The sequence below is a fragment of the Solanum tuberosum genome, unplaced genomic scaffold (assembly GCF_000226075.1).
Source record: "Solanum tuberosum cultivar DM 1-3 516 R44 unplaced genomic scaffold, SolTub_3.0 scf00060, whole genome shotgun sequence".
Lineage (NCBI taxonomy): Eukaryota > Viridiplantae > Streptophyta > Magnoliopsida > Solanales > Solanaceae > Solanum > Solanum tuberosum.
This window is the reverse complement of record NW_006238985.1, coordinates 259,967-286,650: the sequence shown is the minus strand read 5'-3', so window position 1 is coordinate 286,650 and position 26,684 is coordinate 259,967. Positions and strand designations below refer to the sequence as shown.

The 26,684-nt window shown below is 31.6% G+C and overlaps 3 protein-coding genes across 8 annotated transcripts in view; 2 read left to right on the top strand and 1 right to left on the bottom strand.

The window, feature by feature from the left end:
• The first annotated feature begins 5,492 nt into the window (after positions 1-5,492).
• Positions 5,493-5,909, top strand: LOC102604033 (nuclear transcription factor Y subunit B-5-like). Its single transcript, XM_006344776.1, has one exon. It carries the CDS (start codon positions 5,493-5,495, stop codon positions 5,907-5,909), a length of 417 nt encoding a protein of 138 aa, XP_006344838.1.
• A 1,653-nt stretch (positions 5,910-7,562) lies between these two features.
• On the bottom strand, positions 7,563-13,598 carry LOC102594849 (cyclin-H1-1-like). 2 transcript variants are annotated; one of them, XM_006344575.2, is made up of 13 exons: positions 13,432-13,598; positions 13,263-13,313; positions 12,153-12,231; positions 11,908-12,020; positions 11,757-11,830; positions 11,466-11,586; positions 11,311-11,379; positions 11,123-11,167; positions 10,192-10,269; positions 8,542-8,642; positions 8,387-8,474; positions 8,151-8,239; positions 7,563-8,048 (listed from the first exon to the last, which is right to left on the bottom strand). In XM_006344575.2, exons 1-13 carry the CDS (start codon positions 13,489-13,491, stop codon positions 7,988-7,990), a joined length of 1,029 nt encoding a protein of 342 aa, XP_006344637.1. In that variant the 5' UTR covers positions 13,492-13,598; the 3' UTR covers positions 7,563-7,987. The 2 variants fall into 2 exon arrangements, with proteins under 2 accessions (XP_006344637.1, XP_006344638.1); XM_006344576.2 differs by having other exon boundaries at positions 8,584-8,642.
• A 6,140-nt stretch (positions 13,599-19,738) lies between these two features.
• Positions 19,739-26,684, top strand: part of LOC102603698 (MORC family CW-type zinc finger protein 3-like) — a 31,976-nt gene continuing 25,030 nt past the window's right edge. The window contains exons 1-7 of one of the 5 annotated variants that reach the window (XM_015307505.1): positions 19,739-20,122; positions 21,082-21,428; positions 21,771-21,845; positions 21,962-21,996; positions 24,458-24,536; positions 24,654-24,743; positions 24,820-24,895. In XM_015307505.1, coding sequence (XP_015162991.1) covers positions 20,082-20,122; positions 21,082-21,428; positions 21,771-21,845; positions 21,962-21,996; positions 24,458-24,536; positions 24,654-24,743; positions 24,820-24,895 — 743 coding nt within the window. In that variant the 5' untranslated portion in view covers positions 19,739-20,081. Of the gene's footprint in view, positions 20,230-20,353; positions 20,453-21,081; positions 21,429-21,770; positions 21,846-21,961; positions 21,997-24,457; positions 24,537-24,653; positions 24,744-24,819; positions 24,896-26,684 lie in introns of those variants that run through there. The other 4 variants (XR_001473149.1, XM_015307502.1, XM_015307503.1 and 1 more) reach the window with 4 other exon arrangements.

Below are 26,684 nucleotides of genomic sequence, written 5' to 3'. Positions count from 1 at the left end.
ATTTTCATTGGCGGTGCCGCACTTTCTTAATCTTAGTATTTGCAAAATGTTCGTTCACATGACTGAAGAATATCAAGTCCAATTGATTGAGGACTTGGGAAAATTTGATCAATTAGTTATTAATATTTAGTCAAGTGGACTAGTTATAATTTTTTTGATTAAATTTTATTAGAAGTGTTTTTGACTCAAACTTGTGGTAACTTTTTAAAATTTCGTTATTCAATAATATTTAACTATTGATTTTTCTTGTAAATAGTTAGAAGTCAGTGATGTTTGTTAATTTTTATTTTAGTGTATTTAACTTCTAAGTTAATATTTACTCACTAATGTATGTTTTTTTTCTACTTTATAGGTTATTTGTAAGAGTAGTTGAGAGATATGAGCATATCAAGTACAATTTATGTTCAATTTTTTTAATTAAATTAAAGTTAGATAAAACAATTACTTAAGTGAAGAACAAATAACTTTGTAATAATTTATTATGCGATTTTATATTTTTTGTTTATTTGATAAGATTGAATAAACAATTGGGGCTATTTTAAATTTTTAATAGTTTTACAACTTATGAGATTTTTATGTTTATGAGAAAATATACAACACAAAAATTTCATATCGCATGTCCAAACAAACCTTCAATTTCATCTCATGATACCATATCATAATTCCATATCATGATACCATATCGCATGGCCAAACGGGCCCTTAACAAGTTGCTCCCCCGCAGACGAGAGACCCATCTCAAAGAATGAATAGTGCTTTTACGCCACACAATTTAATCCTAGTCACTCTACCATGTCCACTATTCCTCACACCCAGCTTATGCCAAATGAACTATTGATTAACTGATGCAATTTACCGTAGTTAAGTGATATAATGAAATGAATATATACCTAAAATGATTATGATTAAGTGATAATTATGTGTATTTATACACATGACAATTGACATGTATTTATTGATTTGATGTTAACATCCTCTGTGCGAATAAGTTTACCCATTTTGCTAGTGGCCCAAGATGCTCTTTATCCATTTTCAAAGAGCTTACAAAGGATGAAGCTCATTGGGCTAAGTCCAAGACTGTCAAATTTATCAAGTTATTTAAAGACCAGCCATTAGGAGGAAAACTTGCAAACTGAACTATTGGATCCACAGTTTTGCTACTGGCCCATTTTGCTTTTATTCAAAACCCACAAATAATCTTTTCTTTCTTTCTTTTCCCACACAAAATAATCCAATTTGCAAGTTTAAGGTGTCCAGAATAGGATGAAAAATATAAAAAATTTTTATCTAAATACACAACTTATTTTATCATATTCTCTAAAATTTCCTATCATTTAAAAAAAATTCAAAAATTTCTACTCTCTTCTATTCTCAAATACATCACTTTACACGATGTATAGATTTAAATCGGGACGTACGCGGTGTATCGGAACATTGAGTGATGTATCAGGATGTTGAGACTTGAGGGATGTATTCAAAACCGGGACGCGATGTATCGGGACGTTTTGGAATGTATCCATATTCCACCAAATTTAAGGGATTTATATAATTTGAAAAAGAGTAGGAATAGGATGTAATTAGCTCTTAACACTATGAAATTTGTGTAAAATTTCCAAAAATATAATACATTTCAATAGTATAATTAAGAGACAAATATCTTTTGATTCATTTCCTAATTTCAATCATAAATTGAACATGATCTAACATCTACACACATAGTAGAGCATAAAAAACTATTAAACAAGAAGTTTATTACATTCCTATACATGAAGAATATGCTTAACACACCAATCACCCTAGCTAGTTCAAATATTAAACTCGCAAAACATTGATAGTTTATGAGTTATTTAGGGTACTAACTCTTTAAATATTCCCAATATTACCCTTACTAATAAGTGAACAATGAAAGGACGAACACAGCATCTCCTAATTGTACTAAAGGTAGTAGAAATTGTACAGTAAATTTGACTTTCTTTTATTGGTGAATGAACAGGTGTCTCACTTTTGATTCGGTTTGTGTACTATTTTTGCACTATCACTTATAAGTTTCATCTTCAAATAGTTTTTTATGTTTCTGTTATTAGCATAAGCAATTGACAATTATTTTCCCTTATCTTTGAGCCATTAAAAGTTGTACCCTTATTGAGGAGGTGTTTGACCAAGCATTAGGGAGAAAATAAGTGCTTCTAGAGAGCAATAAAAGTAGTTTTTTGGACGCTAAAAAAATTAGCGAGCTCAAAAGTGTTTATTTAAAAAGCACTTTCCAGAATAAAAAATAAACTTTGAAGCCCTTTTTAAAAGCCTAGCCAAACACTATTTGTTGGTCAAAGAGTACTTAAATTTTCTTGCCATACATATACTACTTCTCACCAAAAGTATTTTTAGAAAAAAAAACATTTTTCAAGATAAGCTGATTTTAGAAGCAAATGGCCAAACACGCTATATATGTGTGTGTGAAAATCTTAATATATGAATTTGCTTGTCAACATTGTAATGACATGCATGTTGAAAATTACTCCTATCCTATGTAAGTAGCACTTCATTAATTAGCAATTACTCCTAGCATAAGCAATTGACAATAATTTTCCCTTATCTTTGAGCCATTAAAAGTTGTACTCATCACATATAAGATATGAGTTGTGACTGTATACTGAATTTCACTGAAGTGATGATTTCTTGATTTTGTTTTAATGTTTTTGTTTAGTTTCCTTCAGTACTTTTGGAGCTATATGAAAGGTGTTAACCATTTAACTTAAGTTATGAGTATATGAAAAATTCCATGAAAGATTCTAGAATAATGTCAGCTTTTTCTACAATACATCCTATTTGCTTTATCTAATTGCTTCAAGTCTGATTATGAATCAATAGCTGCTAAATTTTACTTGTTTTGATCATTTTCACTCTGGTAATGGATTAATGGAAAAACTACATCTAAATTTTATATTTTGGCTCATATGTTTCTATTGTGACTTTTTCCTTCATATTTTATAAATAAATTTATTTGTTTAACCAAATGTAGACAAAGAGGTAACTTGGTCCTCGAAAAATTATGAATGAGAGCTTTTGAGACTATCAGCTACAACAAAGGTTGTGAGAACAAGTCTTGACCTTCAACAAGTCGGAGATCTTATATATATGTGCAGAATATGTATGTCTTGAGCTAAGCTTGTGAGTTCTGAAGGTTCTTTACCATTGAGGGTTGAATTAGTGCATTGTCGATGTTGACAATTTAACTTTGATTTTACATTATCAATCGAATACACCTTTCCAAGCAGGACATCGAATGCAATTTTTATTGACTCTTTACTCTATACACTCTACTATGGAATCTGTCGTTAACCATTTTACATATCCTTTTGTTTTTTCATGTGTTGTCTTCCGTTATTGTTTTGTTCTTTACTATACGATTATTTATGATCAAAGGGCTATGCAAATCATCAAAAATTGACCATGGCTAAAAAAAAATATTGGGTCCGTGTCGAGTACGGATCATGCCCATCTAGTATAGAAATATTACTTAGAGAAGAATCTTGTGAATATAGACTATAGAGTTCTGTAGCAATAGGCTGGGCCAATTAGATTATAGACTTTTTTTCAAAAAAAAACTTCTAGTTGTTTCAACAGTAAGATACTCCACATGTTCCCAAAAATTAACGTGGTGCTTGAGAGTCTCTTTATGGATTTTCACATAAAATAATGACTTGGAATACCTATAAAGTCTCTAACCCTAGATGTGTCGATAAGAGAAGCTTGTTGTTGTTTCTTTAAAATATAAATATTATAAATAAATACATGTAAATAAGAGATTGAGCTAATTTGCAAAACTAAATTTATCGGACCAATAAGAATGTTCTGCATAACTACAATTAATTATTTAGTAGTATATATTTTTTACATTATAAGTTCAATTTGAGTACCGACGTCTGACTATATTAGGAATATATATATATACACACTCAATTCATGACGGAATCATGATTTGCACTAAGAGGTTCTAAGATATGAAGAAATAAACACATGAAAAAGTATATGAGGGTTCAACATCTATTCCCTCCGTTCCATTTTATATGTCACATTTTTACTTTGCACTTGCATTAAGAAATGATGTAACTTTACTCTTCTACCCTTATTTAATGTTTTCTTAAGTCATCTTTATTAATAAATGACGAGATTAATTAACTATTCTATCAAGGGTATAATAGGCAAAATGTGTTTTACTTGTTTTTTGTATTTTCCAAATAAATTACACAAGCAATTTTGTAGTAAACAATACACATTTTAAAACATAAAATTTTCTATAGAAGTAAATTTAATTTTTTTAAAGTTCATATATATACATTCAATATGAATAAAAATTGTCTACAAATACTTTGATTTATTTAGTCAAAAAGTCTTTTGTATGACGAATTAAAGAATAGTATAGTTTGAGTAGTGAAAATGTAAAAATGTGTGTTTGACATTGGCATAAATAAATCAAAACAAAAGGGGATAAAATCATGAAATCTTTTTATTAATTATAATTTATTTTGTAAATAAAGTGAGCGTCAAATTAATCGCAAATCTTGTAATAAAATAATATTGTCATTTTATCCTCATTTATGGGCTGACCGCTAGAAAATAATTTACTATTAGTGTACAAAACTTAAACTCAATAGCAAGAAAATATGAATAAGAAATCCTATAGCCATAGTACCACAAACAAATAAATAATGCAATTAACATGATCAAGTACACTATGGATTTCATAAATTTGATGGAAAATAATATTACTCCATTAAAAGCAGAATCTGCAGTAAACATTCATCATGTGGGGATACAGTAGTTTTTTTAATTAGTAAAATTATAAAAAGTTTAATTAATTAAGGGTTGTGCCGACAATAACCTAAATCTTATGAGGTAATCAAACACTAGGGCTTCGTATTAGTAAATCATTCCTTCCATTTCTGCTCTTTAATTTGATTAATTAATAGCACATGTAAACGTGCATTAACGTCGTCCATTCATTTCAATCTTTAGTGTTAATACTTTTAATTATTTTAAACCAGTTTAATTAAGGAAATTAAAAATTATTTAGCAAGTTTAAAACCCCTAATCTTGTCAACTTTGACCAAAGATTCAAGATTTGAATTTAATTTTTTTATTTAGTTACAAGTACATTGTACTCAAAATCGTGACAAAAAATCTAAACATTTGTTTAAAAAAAAATTATTTTTATTTACTTAATTATATATTCAACACTATTCATATATATCACACTACTCCATGCACATGCATATGTTGACAAGTACATATACATTATTATGGGCGAAATTCACCTTATCCAATACAGAATACATGTGTATCTACTGTTTTCAACTTAAATATATATACAGTTAAAAATTCAAAATATATATATATAAAAATGTGCACGCACTCTAAATTAACATCCACTAACTTAAATTCCTAAATCCGCCCATACATCAACAAAAAATCCACAACAAATTTTATAAGATATGGTGGATGAACAAGTGAAATTGGTACCAATAGCCAATGTAGGAAGGATTATGAAACAAATCTTGCCACCAACAGCCAAAATATCCAAAGAAGCAAAAGAGACAATGCAAGAATGTGCATCAGAATTTATAAGTTTTGTAACAGGTGAAGCATCTGACAAGTGTCAAAAGGAGAATCGTCGAACGGTTAATGGAGATGACATCTGTTGGGCTCTGAGTTCACTTGGTTTTGACAACTATGCAGAGGTTATGTTGAGGTACTTGTATAAGTTGAGGGACTTTGAAAGAGTCAGAGCTAATCAAAATAAATTAGGTTTAAATGAAGATGATGAAGATAATAGAGATGATGAAGAAGCTCCAAGTGCACCATTAGAGTTTAATATAATGGAAAGGGTGCAACGTAGACGCTTCAATTAATAAATATTTGGATCATTTTTCAATTTGTATGTGTCATACTAATTAATCTTCTCTGGAGTTTTTGTCAGGTGTTGCTATTTCTCTGTTGTTGTTTTTTGTTTTTTATTTTATTTTATTTTCATTCATGTATATGTATATCAATCTTTAGTTCTAATGATTGATCACAGTTATTTAAGACATTTTTTTCCGTTTAATATTTGCAAATGTTCTAATTAAACCTTCTTTTAAATCTAGCAAGCATTAATTTGCTCTGCAGTTTTAAAGTGTGATATATAGCAATTCTTATAATGACCATATAATGTAGAAATTACATACATGATTAATATATTCCGATCCTAATACATATATAGAATGATAGAAAACATTCCACAAGGATATTGTAAATTTTCTTTCGTGTGATTCTAGTTTCGAGATCTACCTCATTATAATTCCGATCCCTTTTAACATCGTCATGATGATATGATTTTACAATTTATACTATATACCTTCTCAAGCGACCTTCTAGCATTTTTTGTGATAGATCAATGTGGGCTGCTTAGCTTGCTTTGCACTTTCTAAATGTGGCAGTTTTAATCTTTCCATATTAATTAGCATTTGACTCTCTATACAGACTTTAAATATTCACTCCAAATAAAATTGGCTTAATCAGGATACTTTTTCACCACTCATCGAACATTACCACATGATCTTAGTATACCATTAAATAGTTATTCTACTCTCCACCAACATGGATTGTGGTTCACTGGTGGGAGTATCTCACCCTTAACCAAAGGTCTCGGGTTCGAGTCCGAGGTATGGTGAAAATCTTGTTGGGAGTGTCACCCCCGAATGGGCCTTGCAGTGCACGATCCAAATTTAGTCGGAGCTCCAACATGGGCTCCGGACACCGGACGGGAAACAAAAAAAAAAGTTATTCTACTCTCTGAATTTAGTCGAAGCTCCAATGTGAGCTTCGGACACCGGATGGAAAACAAAATAAAATTATTCTACTCTTCGAGACACTTTAAACTTTTAATTGTGAGGAAATATGCCATCTAATCATCATATTTTTGGTAGCAATCTTTACTTAAACATATTAATGGTTTTCAAAACTTCTGATTAACCAGACAAATTTTTGGAATTAGGGTTTAAGCAGGCAACCTAGGGTTTGTGTAATTAAGGGAATGGGGGGACCACTCTTCCTGGAAGAGGGATCCTAGCTAGTGGGGAGCTGAATCAACTGTTCATCCCGTTTCACTAAAAAGTTGTGATTACATATATTATATAATAATATTATTATAGAATTATGCAAACCCTAGTTTGATTTTTAAATGATTTGCACCATATATGTAAATGACATCATTCATGAAGTGTAATGCCATAGGTTTGCTATCAAACTTAATTCATACTTGTTGAGACATAATATAATTAAGAGCATATTGTTCATACGGTTAAAAATCTCAAATGCACCTGTTTCTCGGCATGTAATGATGGAAGATTAATAGTGTTTTGGCATTAGTGAAGTAATTATGTAGATAAGTGGAGAATTGTATATTAATTAATTAGCTGATGGAAACTAGAGTTGCACGGCATAGTTATTAACTGTAAATATAAAATCTGTGTACTGCTGTTAATTTATAAACACTTGAATTGTATACTTTATCCAAATAGTAATTGAAAAAAAATTAGAATTAGTAAATATAAGACCAAAAATGTAATATAAAACAGACACATTTGTCCAGTCATACGTACACATCTTTAACAATGCGATCTTCTCGGGGGACAGATGTTGCCTTTTGGCTACAGGTTCATCTGAATCATAACTTTCGATATGGAGTAAAGATATATCTACTAAAATCTCAACAAATATAAGATCAAAACCCGTAATTTTAACAATACAATGAGTTCAATGCGGAGAATCATAAACGTTGATCCCATTTCCGCGTCTTCTTCTTCTCTCAAACCTGATGCAAATGTAGTAGACCGTGTTTTCCAGTCTGACTTGAATTTTTGCTCTATATTAGGAAACTGTGATGAGGAACTATTTCCACCGGCCAAATAACATATGCTTGAAGCTACAAACTTGAGTTAAGAGCAGCTTAAGAGATGTCTGTAACCTCATTTGAGCTATCTTTGGATCTATGCTTCCTTTTTTTACTCCTGCAAATACAAACCAGCATTATTTTCTGGCTGGGCGAATGAATTATGGCGAAACCAAAAGATTTTAAAAATGACAATCAAATTAGAGTTGATTGAACACACTTGTCATGTGAACCCGGATCAAGACAGGATTTGAGTTTCCGATCAATGTGCTTCACATCTTTGGAAGTCGGAGTCAAAAGTTTACCAATCTGTTCAAATGCCAGGAGTTCAGGCAGTAAGAGGACTATGTTAAACCCAAACGAAGATTTCGGGAAGAAGTCAGTAATATTTCAAGAAAGAAGAAGAGAAAGATAAACACTTCCAGGCATGCAGTAATAACAAGATTAAGTACTTGCCAAAGAATCAATGGCGTTTATAGAACCAGTAAGTTCTGAAATGGCATGACCTGGCTGATCATGATGTGATAGGACACTTCTCAGGTACCTGGTAGAAGAATCATTATCATGTCAATAAGAGTGTTACCGGATTATCATGTCAATAAGAGTGTTACCGGATTATTGTGGATCTGTCCAAATGAGAAAGGGACTGAGACCTCTCAAAATCGAATATGCCATGCGCTGCATTAGCTCTATGCAGAGCTGCCAATGCCAACTGAAATAAGTAAAAAGAAACTTAAATAAGAAAATTATCTAAGAAGATGTGCATGTGAGTATTATTATCTGTATTCTGTAGCACATTTTAAAAGAGCAAATCATCACATAGAATGCAAAAGCCAGAGTTTTAATTGACTGGTATCCAACAAGGTCATCAGATGATGAATTTCTCATATGTCAAGTATGGTACCATTCAGTGATCATCAGAAAAAGTTTCTCCTTATGCATTTCAATTTTTTCCAAAATGCAGTCTTGTCCTGTGTCAAAACAGCTATCATCTAATATTGACTAATCACATAATTTGTCCTGTGCTAAATATGATTCCTATGGGCACAACCTCGCCAAAATATAGAAGAACTCCTCCGGAATCTATCTACAACCACCTTATGGGCACATTATCCAATTATGAGTGGAGGCTTTCCTTGGTTATAAAAACCCACAGACAACATTTGGAACTCCCAAACTCGCATATCGACAGTAAAGGTAATGAAAAGCATTAAAATGATCAGAGAAGAATTATCAGCAGTATGAACCAGAGTTGCAAACAGAGAAGGACCCAGATAATAAATTACGGGTTCATCCGAACAAGTAATTTTGGCTCAAACCTTGCAGTGTGTTTAAATATTCACTAAATAAGTACAAATAATAAACTTTGAACCCAATGAAGTAAATGGATTATTATAAATTCGAACTCGAACACACAATGCGCAAATCATGAATTGCCTCTGGTTGCAAAATACTGTGCGTTTGGATTGAGAGAAAAGAATACAGAGGATAATTCCTAACTCTAAAAAAAACTACAGTATATTAGTAAAAGAATCACTAGGACAATACCAATCCTGAACCAACTATGGCATCTCATTTACTATTGGTTAGCTCATCCATAACTAGGTTAAGTAAGTACATACTCAAGATAGATTCCCGGTAGAAATCCGCATGGAGAAGTCCATTGTTCCTTCCCCTTCCCCACCATACTTACACTTGTGATCGCTCCTCTGCACATATCGTATATGGCATTATATTTGATGTGAATTCCTTTCTTCTCAAAACTTAACCATTTATTGCACTTTATCAGATGTTTTATTTTAGATTAATTGACCATCATTCTTCCTCTCCCAAAAAATTCCGATCAATCATCAGACAAAAAGTATAGCCTCGGTTAGTTGTCAGAGATCGTCATAGTTTGTTGTCAGGGCTAGTTAGAAGGAGCTTATGGGAAATTATAGCCAGAATTGCTTTTTATTAAGCTTCAAACGGACTAGATTTGATCCAGTCTAATCATACTAGGAAAATTAACTGTCAATAACAGAGGATCCATTCTCCATGTCCACACTTCACATGAAAACAAAAAATATGAGAAGGGAACAAACTAATATCAAAAGTTTATGACTGAGTGGAACATGAAACTTTTCTTTCAACAAAGATGAAGCAAGCCTCAAAAATGTATGTATTTGTTAATATAATCCTCTGCAGGTGGGAAGAGCCAGAAATCACATTCATACAGTATAAAATCATTTCAATAGAGGATGTAAATTATAAAATATAACCTGCCCAGGTGGGAATAGAAGTGGTCCATCACTACGCATAATCTTATCTGCTTCAATCCTAGCAGTATCAAGTGCACCCTGTACTTCAGAAGAAAATAATCTTAGATGGTAGACAATTCCAGAGGTCAGAGTAATATGAATTGAATTATTTCCCATCTATGAGTTAAGAACTCAATCAGGAATAACCAAATTAATTCATTATCTACAGTAGATGAATCACGGTTAGTAATGCATTGATGCATGTCAGAATGTTACCAACTACTTATGAGGGAAGTCGATTCCATCTTCTTGTCACAAGTTACATACACAAAAATGTTTTGAAGAAATTAATTGAAGTATAAAGAAAGATTAGTTGGTTGGTAGCTCAATCAGCTAGATAGGGATCTATGGTGTGAAACTCTAAGAAGAAATTGAATTATAATAATCACCATGTCTCCAACATGCCACTTTGATGATGTTCAAAAGAAGATTGATGATAATCTAGCAAGAAGATGCATTAACCTTGATTATCTAAGGAAGAATTAGAAACAATAAAAATGGGAAGAGTGAAATCAGCATTTGTTCCATTGGAGGGAGAACTGCAGATTTTCAATATCGCATGTAGATTACATGGTTTGGGTGGGTTTAACCGCAAAACTACTAGTTATTGGACAATATTGTATGAAATTCAATTGCTAGAAGCCAGAATTTACAAGGAGCAGAAATAGTGGAATAACATTTTATTTGATAAAAAGGAAACTGTATGGCCAAGGAAATAACAATTTGTTTTTATATGTTAACCTACATCGGCCCCACCACTAACCCCCTCCCAGGAGTCAATTGTGGCCCTTTTCCTCCATTTAGATCCCTTCGTAACTTGAATTCTCAAGCTCAAGGTTGAGGGACTTTTCATTTGAACTACCTTCTCTTGTCGGAAGGAAATAACAATTACCTTCAGTGCCACAAGCTGGTCATCATCTTGAGCTCCACAGAACTCCTAAAGTTTCAAGAGCAATAGTCAATAATTGCAATGAAGAAATCAAGGAGTGGAAATAACTACCAATCAAAAGGAAGATATCAAAAGGCAACAAAGCAATTATTACTCAATGGGGAAGGTGTAACAGATCAACAGAAAAAGACCTCTAAATCACTGATAAAACCTTCAAGTGCACGATATGGAGCATAAGCAATCAGATCAAATCCTAGACTCTGCAAAAGAAAGGTTATAAAAAAGTTGATTAAAGCAAGATTAAAGGGAAATGTAGAATAAAATAACCTTTAATTAAAATCCATGCCTGAAAAACTAGCATCTCATTATTGAGGATTACATGATGATCCTGTCCAATCCCCTTACCAAGCTCCTCAGCTGATACATGATTTTCCTCTGCCTTGCAAGCTGCATATATACACGTTAACCTACAAAAAGGAAGAAGGGGAAGCTAGTGAGCTTTGTCTTTGTCAACTATCAACTACTGCATGCATCATTATATGTGGATTCCAGATGACTTTGTTTAGGGGGAGACTAGTTAGATTTTCTTATATTGGGAAGTTGGAGAAAGCATAGAGAAGATAGATAACAAGCTTACATAATGTCTTTGGGGTGATGTTCCATCACGGACCATAGCAGATAAAACCTCTTAAAATAAATGAGAGCTGTTGCCTGCAAACAACCATGGAACTGCTTAATCTTCTAGTTGATTCATTGTAGTAGCAGATCCAATAATCAAAACTTTATACCTGAATCTTACGCGGGAACTTAAAGGCATCACAGACGTCTTGAATTTTGAATTCATAGAAAGCCCTTAGAAGTTGTTCTTCTTCAACTTTGAGTGGTTTAGGACGCTTTTCAGCTAACAAGCCAACCAAAATAGCAACCAAAAGAATGATAAGAATTATGATTATCTACCAAGATTAAAGGGAGGTAAACCAGAAACTTTATAGTTTCTCTAGTTTTACTTTGATCTGAATAAATACAATCTTACCATTATCTTTTGCGTCATTTTGACTTTCAGCATACGAGAAAGTCCCATCAATATCAACTTCCATTCGAGTTGTTCCAAACTTCACAATAGAATTAGCTATCAGTATTATACTATTATTCATAAACCCACAAGCACTTTAAATCAGACCTATGTTCTGGGCAGTAAAAGTTTCAGGTAATGTTTCCATACACCATACACATAAAATGGAAAAGAAATTCTACACAATCTAACTCTATGGGGTAAAAGTTGCACTTAAGACTTGGGACAATCAAGAAACGACATGTGGCAAAAAGAATAGGTCAAAAGTGACTCAGCAGCGACAACACCAAATGACAGTAAGGGAAATCCTATCAATGAAAAATCCGGAGTCAAGACAGTCGGGGCCGGAGTCATAACGGTGAAGACAGCCTAGCTCCGGAAATATGGGACCAGCCACCAAGTTGTGACCAAACAAGCTAAGGTCGAGATAAGTTCAGGGGTCCAGCCGTAGTGGAAAGAGCCTGAGATCTCTGTCAGCCATTGCGGAAAGAGCCAGAGATCTCTGCCATCCGTCACGTAACTGAAATAAATGTGCAACTGATGGACTTAATGTGGGCTAGATCCATGGAAGTTGGTCTCAAGGGCTTAGCTGTAAATAATCTTATATCAACTCATTGTAAACCATCTAATTTTTACTCATTCACAAGCATTATAATCTTACTTTATGTTCTTAAGCTCTGAAACTCTATGATTCTATTATTCTGATTAATATCAATAAGATCAAGCTTACGCGGTGACACTGCCAGCTACCAGCACCGGAACTCAGGTTCATTCTATTCACTTAACTTATCTCTTCATGTCTATACCATATTTTTCATTTATGTATTGATTAAGCAAGCTACAATACACAAACCACATGTTTTGGACATCTCAATACGCGTGTGTTTGAACCATGTCTTAAGTATTAACACTAACTACAGCAACAAAAGGTCAAAGAACACATTCACATTGCTTTCATCAAAACAAAACATAATTAGGTGAAAAGGGTAGCTCAAACAAAACGAAAACATATTCACAAGCACACAGAAAATGAAAAAAGATAAAATAAAAAAGGAAATGGAACTAGCATACCATCTCTAGTGCTTGTTTCGCCCTTTGATTAGCAACTTTATACTTATGTTTCTGTGAATACAGTAAAACATTCATAAATCCAAAAACTCAAATACAAATGGGAAAACGAAAAAAAAAAAAAAAACTGACATTCTCCAAGATTAAGTTTTAATGAACAATTGTAACTCACAATATCTTGGGGAGTATAAATCCACTTGGTTTTATGAGTTGATGTCATGAAATCCGCCATATCTTCTCTCTGCCGATTCTAATTCTCTTTCCAATAAACTCGCATTTCATTTCTGAAAGACCTTCAAAACTAAAGTATAAAATGGTAGCGGTGTCAAAATAATTCTAATTCTAAAATTAAGTAACCAATTAATTTAACCTAATCGAATGGATTGCTACTTTTTTTGTTTTTTAAAAAAGGGGTAGGTTTTGATTAGGGGTGTGCACTATTTGGATTAAATCGAAAAATCAAATCAAATCAAATTTAATTTGGATTGGTTTTTTGGATTTTTGGTTTGGTTTTGGATTTATAATTTACTTTGTTTGGTTTTTTATTTGGTTTAGGATTTAGAAAAATGAAAATCGAAAAAAATGAATTATATTATATATATATATATATATTATATGTTTAGAATTAAGTTGGAGTTAACCACTTTTGTCCCTTTTTAGTTATTTTCATTATGATTTAGTTTATTTTTTTATTGTTTGGACATCTATAATTGATATACTTTTAAGTATTGTGTTTTACGTTTTACTTGTGATTTATATTAAAAAGTATATTTAAGAAATTCAATATATTCTATATATAATAAGCTACAATGAAACTATCATTGTAACTATCTTTTTAGCTTTCAACCAAAAGCTAACAAGATGTTTAGTTACATATTTATTATTTAGTTTGTATGAGCTATTTATTACTCATTCCTTTTGAATTTGTTAATCTGATTTTGATCTGACACATAGTTTACGAAAGTAAATTAGATTTTGAGAAAAACATTAAGTGATATTTGAAATTGTCCCAGATTTTGAAAAAGACACATTAACTTTGCGTGCGTCCTATTACCCCACAAAACATTCAAAATCACAATAAATACACATTTTTTACACAATATTTCCACTTTGGACAAAAATATCCTTCGAATGTGCAATTTCTTAAAAACAAAAAGTCGGATCCATTATTGATGTATTGAAGGATGCTTTTGGTAATTTCCTATGATCGAATTCGTTTTGTTTGTTTCTTTTAAATTTATTTTACTATACTAAATAATTGTATAAAATATTATGAATCACGATAATTAATTACTTAAATATTTAAAATATACAAAAGATATGATTGACTCTTCAAATTTTACCGATGACACATAAATTGGGACAAATGAAATAATATATATTATTTGAAAATTTCTTAGAAAGTACTATAAATTACAGTAATTAACAGCTAACAAATATTTACAAAGAACAAAAAAAATTGATTGAATCTCTAATTTTTTTTTAGTACTACATAAATTGAGAAAGAATAAATGACCTCTATTATTTTAAAATGGCGTAAAAGTATTACAAAACATACAATAAGAATTAACAATTTAAAATTTTAAAAGACTTTAATGCTTTATACTTATTCTATTTCCACTTTGGACAAAAATATCCTCCCAATATGCATATTTTTTAAAACAAAAAGTGGGACCCATTATTGATGTATTCAAGGATGCTTTGGTAATTTTCCTATGATGAATTCGTTTTGTTTGTTGTTTAATTTTTTTAAAATAATTGTATAAAATATTATAAATCACAATAATTATTTACTTAAATATTCAAAAGATATAAAAATATGTAAAAGATCTGATTAACTCTTCAAATTTTATCGGTGACACATAAATTGGACAAATGAAATAATATATATTATTTGAAAATTACTTAGAAAGTACAATAATTTACAGTAATTAACAATAGAATATTTTAAAGACAAAAAAAATTGATTGAATCTCGAAATTTTATTAGTACCACATAAATTGAGAAAGAAGAAATAACCTTTATTATTTCAAAATTGCGTAAAAGATATTACAAATCATACAACAATAATTAGCTATTTAGAATGTTAAAAGACATAAAAAAATTTTTACCATAGTTAACAATAATTAAAAATTTAAACTATTTTAAATTAATATTAAAGTTTGATTAACTCTTTAATTTTGTCTTTGTCACATAAATTGAAACAAAAAATGATACATATTGGGCCCGTGCTAGCATGGGCTCCGATGTCTAGTATATATATATATATATATATATAATTTTTTTAAAATTGCAAATATAACTTTGTTATGTTTCTAATTATTGACATAACCGATTAACCAAACCAAAAAAACTCAAACCAAATTTATTTTGGTTCAGATTGGGTTACACTTCTTCAAAACCAAAAACTGGAAAATCCAAACTGAATAGTATAAAATCAAACCAAAAAACCGAATGCACACCCCTAGTTCTGATGTATAATTAAAATTTTGTATCACAATTAGGGTAATTTTTTGTATTATGAACCAAATCATAAATTTATGTTGAGTTTAAACATAAAAAACAGTTTTTAAATTGATGTTACACCTTATCATAGTCCAATTTAGGATCGTTTAACAAAGATTGTAGAAAATAGGATTAAGTTTCCTTGACTTGTGTCTACTCAAGATTATTTTATTTCAAAAATCTATAACACAACTAATCAATGTCATCAAAGTAAGCACGTTTGAATTAGCTTTTGACTTATACGTCAAAACAAGTGATTATAAGTATTTTCTTTAATTTATCAAATAATTTAAAATATTAAAAGTTATTTAGGATTAAAATAAGTCAATTCAAATACGCTCAATCCCAATATCTATCAACTAAACATTTGCCACACAATTATCGCATATCTGTTTCCAAATATAAAAAAGAAGAAGCGTAATATTAGTCAAAACTGTATAACCACATAAATATATTTATGACACATGAAAATGACAGGTGGAGCAACTCTAAGAGCTTTAAAATAAAGGGATACCTTCGGGGACATCCGATAAAATTGGAACGATACAAAGAAGATTAGCATAGCCCTTGCGCAAGGATGACACGTACGAATCGAGAAATGGTCCAAATTTTTTAACCAACATGGGTTGTGGTGCAATGGTGGGAGTGCTTCACCCTTAACCAGAAGTCTCGGGTTCGAGCCCTGGGTATTGAGAAAATCATGTTGGGAGCGCCACCCCTGAATGGGCCCTGTAGTGTGCGATCTGAATTTAGTCGGAGCTCCAATGTGGGCTTCGAACACCGAGTGGGAAACAAAAAAAAAGGACACCAACAAATAAATAAACTACATATTCATGCGAAACAATGTAGAGCTCACAAAAAATCGTAAATAATTTATTTAGACATTTCGGTCAAAATGAAATGTCTAAATAATTATTTTGTGCTTTCTAATAAATTTGATAGGAAAGAGTTGGGAGTTGTCAATTGGATTTTATGAATTAATATCCTCAATACTGTTCAAGGTCTACAATTGTCTCATTCTCATTATATTTGGATGATACTTGAGAAATTTAAGTATTTAGATTTAAAAATTGCAAAAATATCTACTAGTGTAAATTTTGATCTCGTAAAGAATAAATGTGAAAGTAAGTCTCAATTAGTGTAAAGTTTGCTCTAGCAAAAACATAAATATATGAAACTAAGTCTCACTGATATGATGTTAAAAAGTTGGGAAAAGGGTTTGATATACCCCTCAACTTTATCAATTAGAGATGATATACCCCTCATTATGAAAGTGGTTCATATATGCCCCTATTACTATACAAATGGCTCACATATACCCTTTTTCTCTAACAGAAGTGAAAAAATTAATTTTAATTTAATATTTTAATTATTATATTTTAAAAAAATATAATCCCATATGGGTATATTTAATCCTCCTCACACATAATTTTTTTTGACCTTTTTTTTTTTTTGACTTTTTTTGTTTCAACGACTAATTTAAAGTTATTATTTTGATGGTCAAATTTATTTATATTTCACTAATTTTCTTGTAAACTTTATTATAGATGACCCAATTTTTTTTCAATACAAAAACTAGATAACAATATAGTCAAAAAAATAGTTTTAATTTATAATTTAGCCACAAAAAAATTAGTTTTAAAATTTTCTCTTTACACTAACGAACGAAAGAAGAAAAAAAAATTAAAATAAGAATAAGAAACTCAAAAATTGATAATCAAAGACGTCAAAAAATAATTTATGTATAAAAAAGATTAAAATATACCTTGAAATTCGCTAGAAGGATCATATATATCCCTACATGATTTAAAAAAAAATTAAAAGTCAAAAACATAAATTTAAAACAATTTTTTTCACTTCCGTTAAATTAAGGGTATATGTGAGCCTTTTGTATAACGGTAAGGATATATGGGAGCCACTATCATAACGAGGGGCATATCAGCTCCAAATGACAAAGTTGAGCGGTATATCAAACCCTTTTCCCTAAAAAGTTTAATGTACAACAATTAGATTTCTTTATAATTTACATTAATAGTAGAATATTTACCTTCCTTTTTTATCTAGAAATATCGTAAAATATTTCTTTTTCTTTCTAAATTTACGATCTATAGTAATTCCAAAATATCTCGTTCCCCTTTAGTTTAGTATTTTTTTTCTTTAATTTTTTATAAATAGTGATATAACTTTTAATGTTAATGCAAGGATTAATATAGTGATTCAATTCAACAGCCAACAGGCAACAAGTATTGCCATTCTCTCTTTTAAATATTTAATTATCTTCTTATTTTTTTAATTTCATAATAAGTATTGTTCTTTAAACGTTTTTTCTTCAAAGTTCTTTAAAAAAAGTCAAAATTATAATCAAAATAAAAGATCATTTCAATTTCCGAACAACCAAGCACATACCACTAAATTAATACTCAATAGATTAATAATGTTTTTAAGATAATGTTTTTTTGTCCCGACTTGGACAAAATATCACTCATTTCAATAAGATAATATATTTTCAGAAGACACCTATATAAATATATGACCCCATTAATATTATAAGTTAATCATTTTTTAAAAGTACAAATATATCTAAGACAATTTAGTGAAATGTGATTCTATTGTTTTTTGTTAGAATTTAAATCTCGTTGAAGCTCATCTCTAACTTTTTTTATTACATCCAATAGCTCCAGCGTTGCCACGACTACAAAAAAATTTGACTGCATGTGGAATGATCTCTTTTGTATTCACACAATTTTTTACGTATTTGATATGTCATTGTTGATTTTTTGGCACCTTTTAAATGTGAAGCCATTTTTGGATATGGTTTCAATAAATTTCCTATGTTACTTAAATAATTTATCTTCTCACCATCATGCATCGAATGTTTTTAGTAAAGATACAATGAATGATATTTGATTATTAAGAAACAATGAATATTGTGTATAATTAATTTATTTTTACAATGAAGCATTCAACAAAAAAATATATTGCAATGAATCATACCCATACATTGTACTAAAATAAGATCATATAAATAGATACATGAAATTAATAATAGACAAATATAACAAATACACGAAATTAATACTAGATACTTTTATGATTTATATGAATGTACTTATATGATACTCACATATCTAAATGTTTAATTTGTCGGACACGCCCTATATTAATAATAGTTACATCAAATAAGTGAATGTATTATTTTAAGAATAATAAAATAAAATAAATCAAATTACATGACCAAAATATACATGTTTTTATATTTTATTAATAATATCAATGAATTTATTATTTCAAAGAATAATAAAATGAAATTAATCAAACATAGATACAATTTTTTATTTTCGCCTTATATTAAGGGATTTGATTTTTTTTTTAGAATTAATGGCGCATTCTGAAAATCCTCAATTACTCCTCTAATTAAGAAAACCATTCACTACTACTTAATTTAAGAAAAAAAAATGTACTTCAGTTTTGAAATTTGGTAGATACATATATCTCGTAGATTCAAATTCATGTATTCTAAGCGTGAAATATGATATAGGAAGTAATATTTGAAACTTTAGTAAGTAGGATCTAAACTAGTGGGACTTATGTGGAATCTTAGTAATAAATATTAATTCATATATTAAATAATATATATCTCTACAAAATAATAATATTTCCTAATCCACTTATATTAATTTAGTGAAATTTTACTAATTAGTCCAATCATCTATTGTTAAAAATATTTAAAAAATGGGTGATTTATTAATCGCCCTAGTAATTATAATATTTAACAACATTTTATTTTAATTTAAAATCTAATATCCACATTATAGGACGATTAATTGAATTGACATTATAATTTTTCATATTCAAAATTCGAACTATAGAAAAATAAAATCAAACAGATGGAGTGATGGAACATTATTTATATTCCTATAAAATAAAAGAGCGGAGAGAGCAAGGCAAAGGACAGATTTGGTGAGAAGCTATAAAGTCTAAACTACCTGATTCTTCTATTTTAAAAAACTCGGTTTATTCCTTCCAAAAGCGAAATAACAATTTTTTTGGCCTTATTTTATTGCAGTAATCTTCAGCCCTAGCTCTTGGAAGTCTTGAATTCACAGGAACCAATTTTTTGAAATCAACTTCAGATTCCCTCTCACTACTGTTTCTTGAATTCTTTCCAATTTTATTTGCTAACTTAGATCCCTTATTCTTTATTTGTTTTAATTGGAATTGGAATTGAAACTAGTAATTTCTGAAGTTTCTGCAAAATTAACGTTTAGGGGCTAATTTATTTCTCACTTAGAGGAGAAATTACATTCAAGAAGTTGAATGTGGATGCAAGAAGATGACCTAGTGGTGGTGGAGAAAGAGTAAAATCTTGGGGATTTTTTTTTTTTTTTTTTGGGAGTGATGCAAGAAGCAGTTGTGGGGAAACAGAAAGGGCTGTGAATAGGGAAATTTGATTTCTTTGTATCAGGTTCGGTTTATCTTTTTATTTGGTTGCCATTATTACTGAGGTTTTCTTGCATATTATTTTAGGGTGAATGGGGTATAGCCTTGCAGTTGTCTTGTTTAATTTTGTTTGGAGAAAGAGAAAATTTTGGGGCTTTTTTTTTTTTTTTTTTTGGGAGTGATGCAAGAAGCAGTTGTGGGGAAACAGAAAGGGCTGTGAATAGGGAAATTTGATTTCTTTGTATCAGGTTCGGTTTATCTTTTTATTTGGTTGCCATTATTACTGAGGTTTTCTTGCATATTATTTTAGGGTGAATGGGGTATAGCCTTGCAGTTGTCTTGTTTAATTTTGTTTAAAAAGAATTTTGGGTGTCAAAAACAGTCCACAGTCAATAAATCTTTTGAAATTTCTGTTTGGGATGATGTTCTAATATTTAGTCCTTTCAAGAATTTGTAATTAGACAAAAAGAATTGAAAGAAATTCAATTAGGATTCTTGAAATTAGACAAAAAGAATCGAAAGCAATTCAATTAGGTGAGGTATTTATTTTTTAGTGTCATTCTCAGACAAATCCATGTGCAATGACAAGACAAAATCAATGTGCAATGAGGCACACACCGCAGTGCTCTAGGTGAAGCCTTGCTTAAGCAAGGCAAAACAGACAACCTATTTGACACCTAGTTTCAAGATCTGATTAGTCTGACATTAGGGCCAAAATTTCTAGGAGATGCAAGTATCCCTAGTCTTGTGTCCTGTTTTACTGGCCTTCTGTTGTACTTTCAGTCATTGTCAATCATGTTCAACCCTCTAGTTCTCTATCTCACATTTTAGCTTATCTAGTTGTATACTTACTTTCCCTTATTTAATTTCTTATCAGTCCTGGGATGAGTTCTACAAATATGGTTGGCTTGTGTAGTAACAATCTTGGAGGTGGGGAGACAGAGACTGTTAAGTTGGAACCAGAATTGGTTGGAAGTTCACTTCCACAAATGGAGTACTGTGAAGCTGACTCCTTGCCATATCAAAAATCCTCAAGCAGCGGCGGGAGGCAAGATTCTACAGCTACTGAACAGAGTGGAACCACTGTCTTGGATCAAGATCAGTCTCCGATAGATGATTCAAGCCTTTGTTCTACATCACAAATATGTTCAGCACCCCTATCTCGCCAGTTCTGGAGAGCTGGAAATTATGATGAGGGGCGTGCTACTAAATCCACCCTTAAAAGTATTATGCACTGAAGTACCCATTTTTTCCTTTTTTTAAAATTTATTCTTAGCAAACAATCCCTTCTCAAAAAAATAAAAATACTTTTAGCAAATGATCATTATGTTCAATTGGGTAAAACACCAAATGAAGACTATAGGCTACAATTAATTGATTAGCCGTGCATAAACCATGCCTGCTAAGTGAGTTGTTTTGAGTAGTTGGTCAATCTTTTCTTTGCCTACCTTTCTATATTGCCTTATAGCGTATTTCTTTATTGCCTTATAGCCTAATTCTTTATCTGTAATTCAAGTATGTGCTTTGCATCTAATATGTTATCATCTTATTTGTGGCATTATACAGAAGGCTCCAGTTTCCTGCACATTCACCCGAAGTTCCTTCACTCAAACGCCACTTCCCATAAATGGGCATTTGGTGGTATGTGCTATTGCTGGTTTATTTTTCGTTTCCATATTATTGTGTGGTAATAGAATTATTGCAAATGCTATTACTGGAGTGTTAACATTGTTGTTGTTGTTCTGTGGTGTCTAAAGCCTTGGCAGAGCTTCTTGACAATGCTGTTGATGAGGTAAGCCTTTTTTCAAGCTTATTCTTTTTTGTTTAGTCAAATGTTAAAGCTGTCAATGATTTCTTTAAACTAGTAATTTGACTGCAGAAAGGCCTATTAAGGTCCGCTTGAGGTTATCTTCTTTCTGATTCAATCAATAGCAGCTCCTTTTTATTTTTGTAGCACAAACTGTCTTCCATTTTTGGCGGGCTATACTTGTATTAGGGGCACATAATTATCATTGGTGGTAGCTGAAAATTTCCAAAAACTGAAATACATGGAGAGAAGGTTGTTCACTATGAACAATGAATGGTATCTGTAATACATGAAAAGAAAAAGTTACAGCAAGCTAAAAAAGCAGTAGTTCAGGAAAAAGTAGGGTAACAATAGATAGATATCAAGGAGAAGGAAAAAAGTAGAGGTAGCTGGAGAGATAGAGATGGTGAGGAGTCTGCCCTTTCAAAAAGACTTAATTAGTCGATACGCTTGTAAATTTATAGTTTTATACTCTGGTGAAATGGTGCCTTTTAGTACTCATCTAGTAGGATCTATTAGGTATAACAGGGTAATGTTAAAAGCAGGCTTTGAGTTCTTTTTTTTTTTTGATAAGATAAGTGGTATTAATAACAGCATCAGGAAGATGCTAAATTTACAAGATATGGCATTTGAGCTTACAAAAAAATCTCTGGCTAACTATACAAACTATCTAAGCCAAAGCTAATGAGTTAGTAAAATCCTGAAGTTCTTCTGCATTAACAGCAGGATACAAGTTGGTCCAACTAAACAAATTTTCAGTGCACCTAGTCTTCAAAATGCCTAAAGCAGTTGACTCTCCATCAAAACATCTCTTGAGTTCTTGAAATGCTGGAAACTTCTTAGAATGCTGCAAGTATGAGCAGAATGGCAGAGGTATTTTCACCTGCCATATATGGACAATCTGGAAAGAATGGAACAGAGAGGCACTTTTGGGGAAGGAATATTCACTGCCACACACAAAGAACATTTTTCTGGTGTATTTTTAGAGCACGTAGCAAATCCCTGTGTGTAGATGTCTGGATACACTAAGCTAGTTCTTTTCTGTAACGCTCTTTCTTGAATGCTGGGTTTCCACTCTTTGTTCTTAGTAAAACCAACTTATTTATTACAAAAGAGGACCGTGTGAAGGTAGAAGAACTTACAAATGACGTAATTAGCAATGCACAAGAGGTGCTCCTTATATAGGAGTCATAGGCTATATATAATATGGTTGCCTACGCTAATAAGCAAGTAAATATTTTATATTAAAATATCCTAAGGGTTGCCTCTCCTATGTGGTTTGCGAGCTATTGCATAGGAGCGAGGTTTTTACCTGTGCGCACCTAAAGGGTAGCGGCTGCGGGTTTCCTTGTCATCAAAAAAATAAATAAATGAAAATAACCTAAAGTATCTTATGCAATACTCTATATGATTTCCTTATTCAAGTACAAAAAATCTTGCGCGTTTGAATCTAGACACATATTCACTTGAAATTCTAACATGCTCCTCAAACTCAAAGTGGGGAAAACAAATAGAGATTGTTTATGTTGAAAACATAGAAAATTGATGCCAAAATCTTGCTGCATGTGCACATCACCAAAAAGAAAAGACGTGTTGCAATTCTTTCCTCCGGAAAATTGTTGGTATCTGCACATCTATTCTCAATCACCGAAAAGAGATGGTGTTGCAATCTGTAGAACATCAACGTAACTTGAATTGGCAGAACAATGTTAAGACATTGGTCAGTCAGAATTCATATAGCTGGGTTTAACTTGTTTGGGATTGAGATGTAGTTGTTGTAGATGAGGGCACTCGGTCATGTAAATGATAGAAGCATCAGTTCCCAAGAGATGAATGGTGCTTAGCTATCGTAGAGAGAGGAGGGACGCTTGAACAGTCGTCCAAAGATAACGACACTAATTGCCAAAGAGAAGAGAGTTGATAGGCACCACAAGGAAGCAAAAAAGAAAAAAATAGGTCGGTGGGCATCACACATTGGCCGGTACCAGCCGGAAGCTGAAGCTACTCGAGTCTCTACGAAGATCGCAAAGGCCCTGATACCATGTGGAATAGGAAAACTTGTTTTCTTAATTAACAGTCTACTAGAGGTTCTCTTAATATAGAAGTCTTATGCTATGTATAATATGGTTGGTAACCCCTATGCAAATAAAGTATGTAAATGCTTAGCTGGCCTGATAGTGAAATTATAATGGGTAACACATTGGATAAGACTCTATGGGACATATTCTTGGCATCTGGATGTGTACTTCATGACATGGATATGTATATGTTCAAAAGTTTGCTCTAAGAGTAGTTTGTTTTGCTGAGTAAAGTTTATTTTGGATCCCCTGATGGTAATGTGCCTTATATGGTATCAACAATGTTGAGATGCTGTAACCCTTTTGTCCAAACCGCCATGCTAATATTTTCCTCTCTATGTCGCACTTTTGTTTCTTCCACTGGTTAGATACAAAATGGAGCCTCCTTTGTTATTGTAGATAAAACACCAAATCCAAGGAATGGAAGTTCAGCTTTAATGGTTCAAGGTATTCCATTTCTTTGTTTGTGAATAGCGCCTGATACTAATGCTTTGGTTGGTCTGGTTTCGTTTGAAGAAAATGGTTAGAGTATGAGATACTGAATTTTTGCAATCTGTGTTTCAGATGATGGCGGTGGAATGGACCCAGAAGCCATACGTCGTTGTATGAGCTTTGGGTTTTCGGATAAGAAGTCAGCTTCAACTATTGGACAGTGTATGCATATTAATAATAATGGCTTTTTTTTTTCTGTGTCCTGTCTTGTTATAATTCCTAACTCTCAACATTTTAGATGGAAATGGTTTTAAGACCAGTTCAATGAGACTTGGGGCAGATGTTATTGTCTTTAGCCGCTGCAAAAAGAACAGGTACAGTAGTATTCTTGTGCGTTCTGTTTTATCTTTCGTTGTTCTCCCTTTTATTTTGATTATTCTTTTCATTTTTCACTGATCAAAACAACTACGAGTGTATTAGCAGTTGTAATGAGTCTTTTATGATTTCTTTGACTTGTATTTCTTGTGACTCTCCCAGCCTAATTGTGACTTAGTATTATTTTGTAGATTCATTCTGTCTAACATGGTCATGAATCATGATAACTTGTTGGTGATAGTGGAGAAATAGGTGTGAAGTCCAAACAAGATAGTATGTAAATATGGTGTACATCTTTGTTTAGTCTATATATTGTGACATGCCAAACTCTAGAAAAATCTCGTATAGAAGTTGCTCCTCTGCAATAGGTATGTTAGCAACGAAGAATTTATTCTGGTGGAGTTCTAAGGTGAGTTCCGTCTCCCCAAAGTTGGTGAGTTGAGGCCTGAGGGGAAGAGAAACATTCAACAGATTAAGATTGGCTGAATATGTATATATACTGGAGTGATGGAGCTTGAGTAGAATAAGCTCGTTTTGAAATTGCCAAAGTGTCTGTTGTTGTAGAAAACAACTTGACGTGTTTAAAAATTAATTCTGTTGAAACCCATAGACTGAAACATGCTTTGCTAAAGTTCTTATGTCAACACTTAGAACCCGTTTGGATTGGCTTAAAAAAAGTAGTTTTTAAGTCAAAAGTAAGTCAAACTTAAATGACTTTTAAGTCAAAAAATAAAAAGTAGGGGGAGACCTACATTTGGTTTTTGACTTATTTTAAGTCATTTTTGACAGAAGTCAAAAACTGACTTAAAAGTAGGTTTGACCAACTTTTAAGCCAATCCAAACGCCCTCTTAATATATTTTTTGGACATTGTTAGTTCCGTATTTTTTTGCTTAGGAGTGCAAACGTCATCTCGGAAATGTTACTCATCTTGGCAGGGGATCAATTCCTTTGTATTTTTCATGCATCCTCAAGAAGCTGATGATAATATATATATATATATATATACTGGAGTGATGGAGCTTGAGTAGAATAAGCTCGTTTTGAAATTGCCAAAGTGGCTGTTGTTGTAGAAAACAACTTGCCGTGTTTAAAAATTAATTCTGTTGAAACCCATAAACTGAAACATGCTTTGCTAATGTTCTTATGTCAACACTTAATATATTTTTTGGACATTATTAGTTCCGTATTTTTTTGCTTAGGAGTGCAAACGTCATCTCAGAGATGTTACTCATATTGACAGGAGATCAATTCCTTTGAATTTTTCATACATCCTCTAGATGCTGATAATAAAATCTTTAATGTAAAAATAAAATAAAAATGCTAGCCAAAGTTCTGAACTTGCAGATTTATTACTCATATGATCTTGCAGATTTATTGGTTATCTTTCTGGGTTATCAATGTTGTCTTTGCTTACTTATTGGAGTATCCTTAGGATAACTTCAGCTTTTTCTAAATATTATTTGAGGGGCTTTATTTACACTTTGAGGAGCATGTGCAGTTACAGTTGAACAGAGAAATGTTCATTCTTTGACCTACTTGATTATACTTCTAGAGATTCACAATTTAGACATCGAATGAGCATTTCTGTGATTCTTCCATTGACAATAATATTTTTTGTCTGTAGAAAAGGTAACAACAATTTCTTTTCACATACTGATTACAGCCTTACTCGAACCTTTTTCGTTTAAGCTGCTCTAGCATTCTGTTCTAACAGAGTTGTCTACAGAATGATCTGCAATCTGTCTAATGCATATAGCTTCAGGGAGGGTATTGCCTTGAAATCTCTA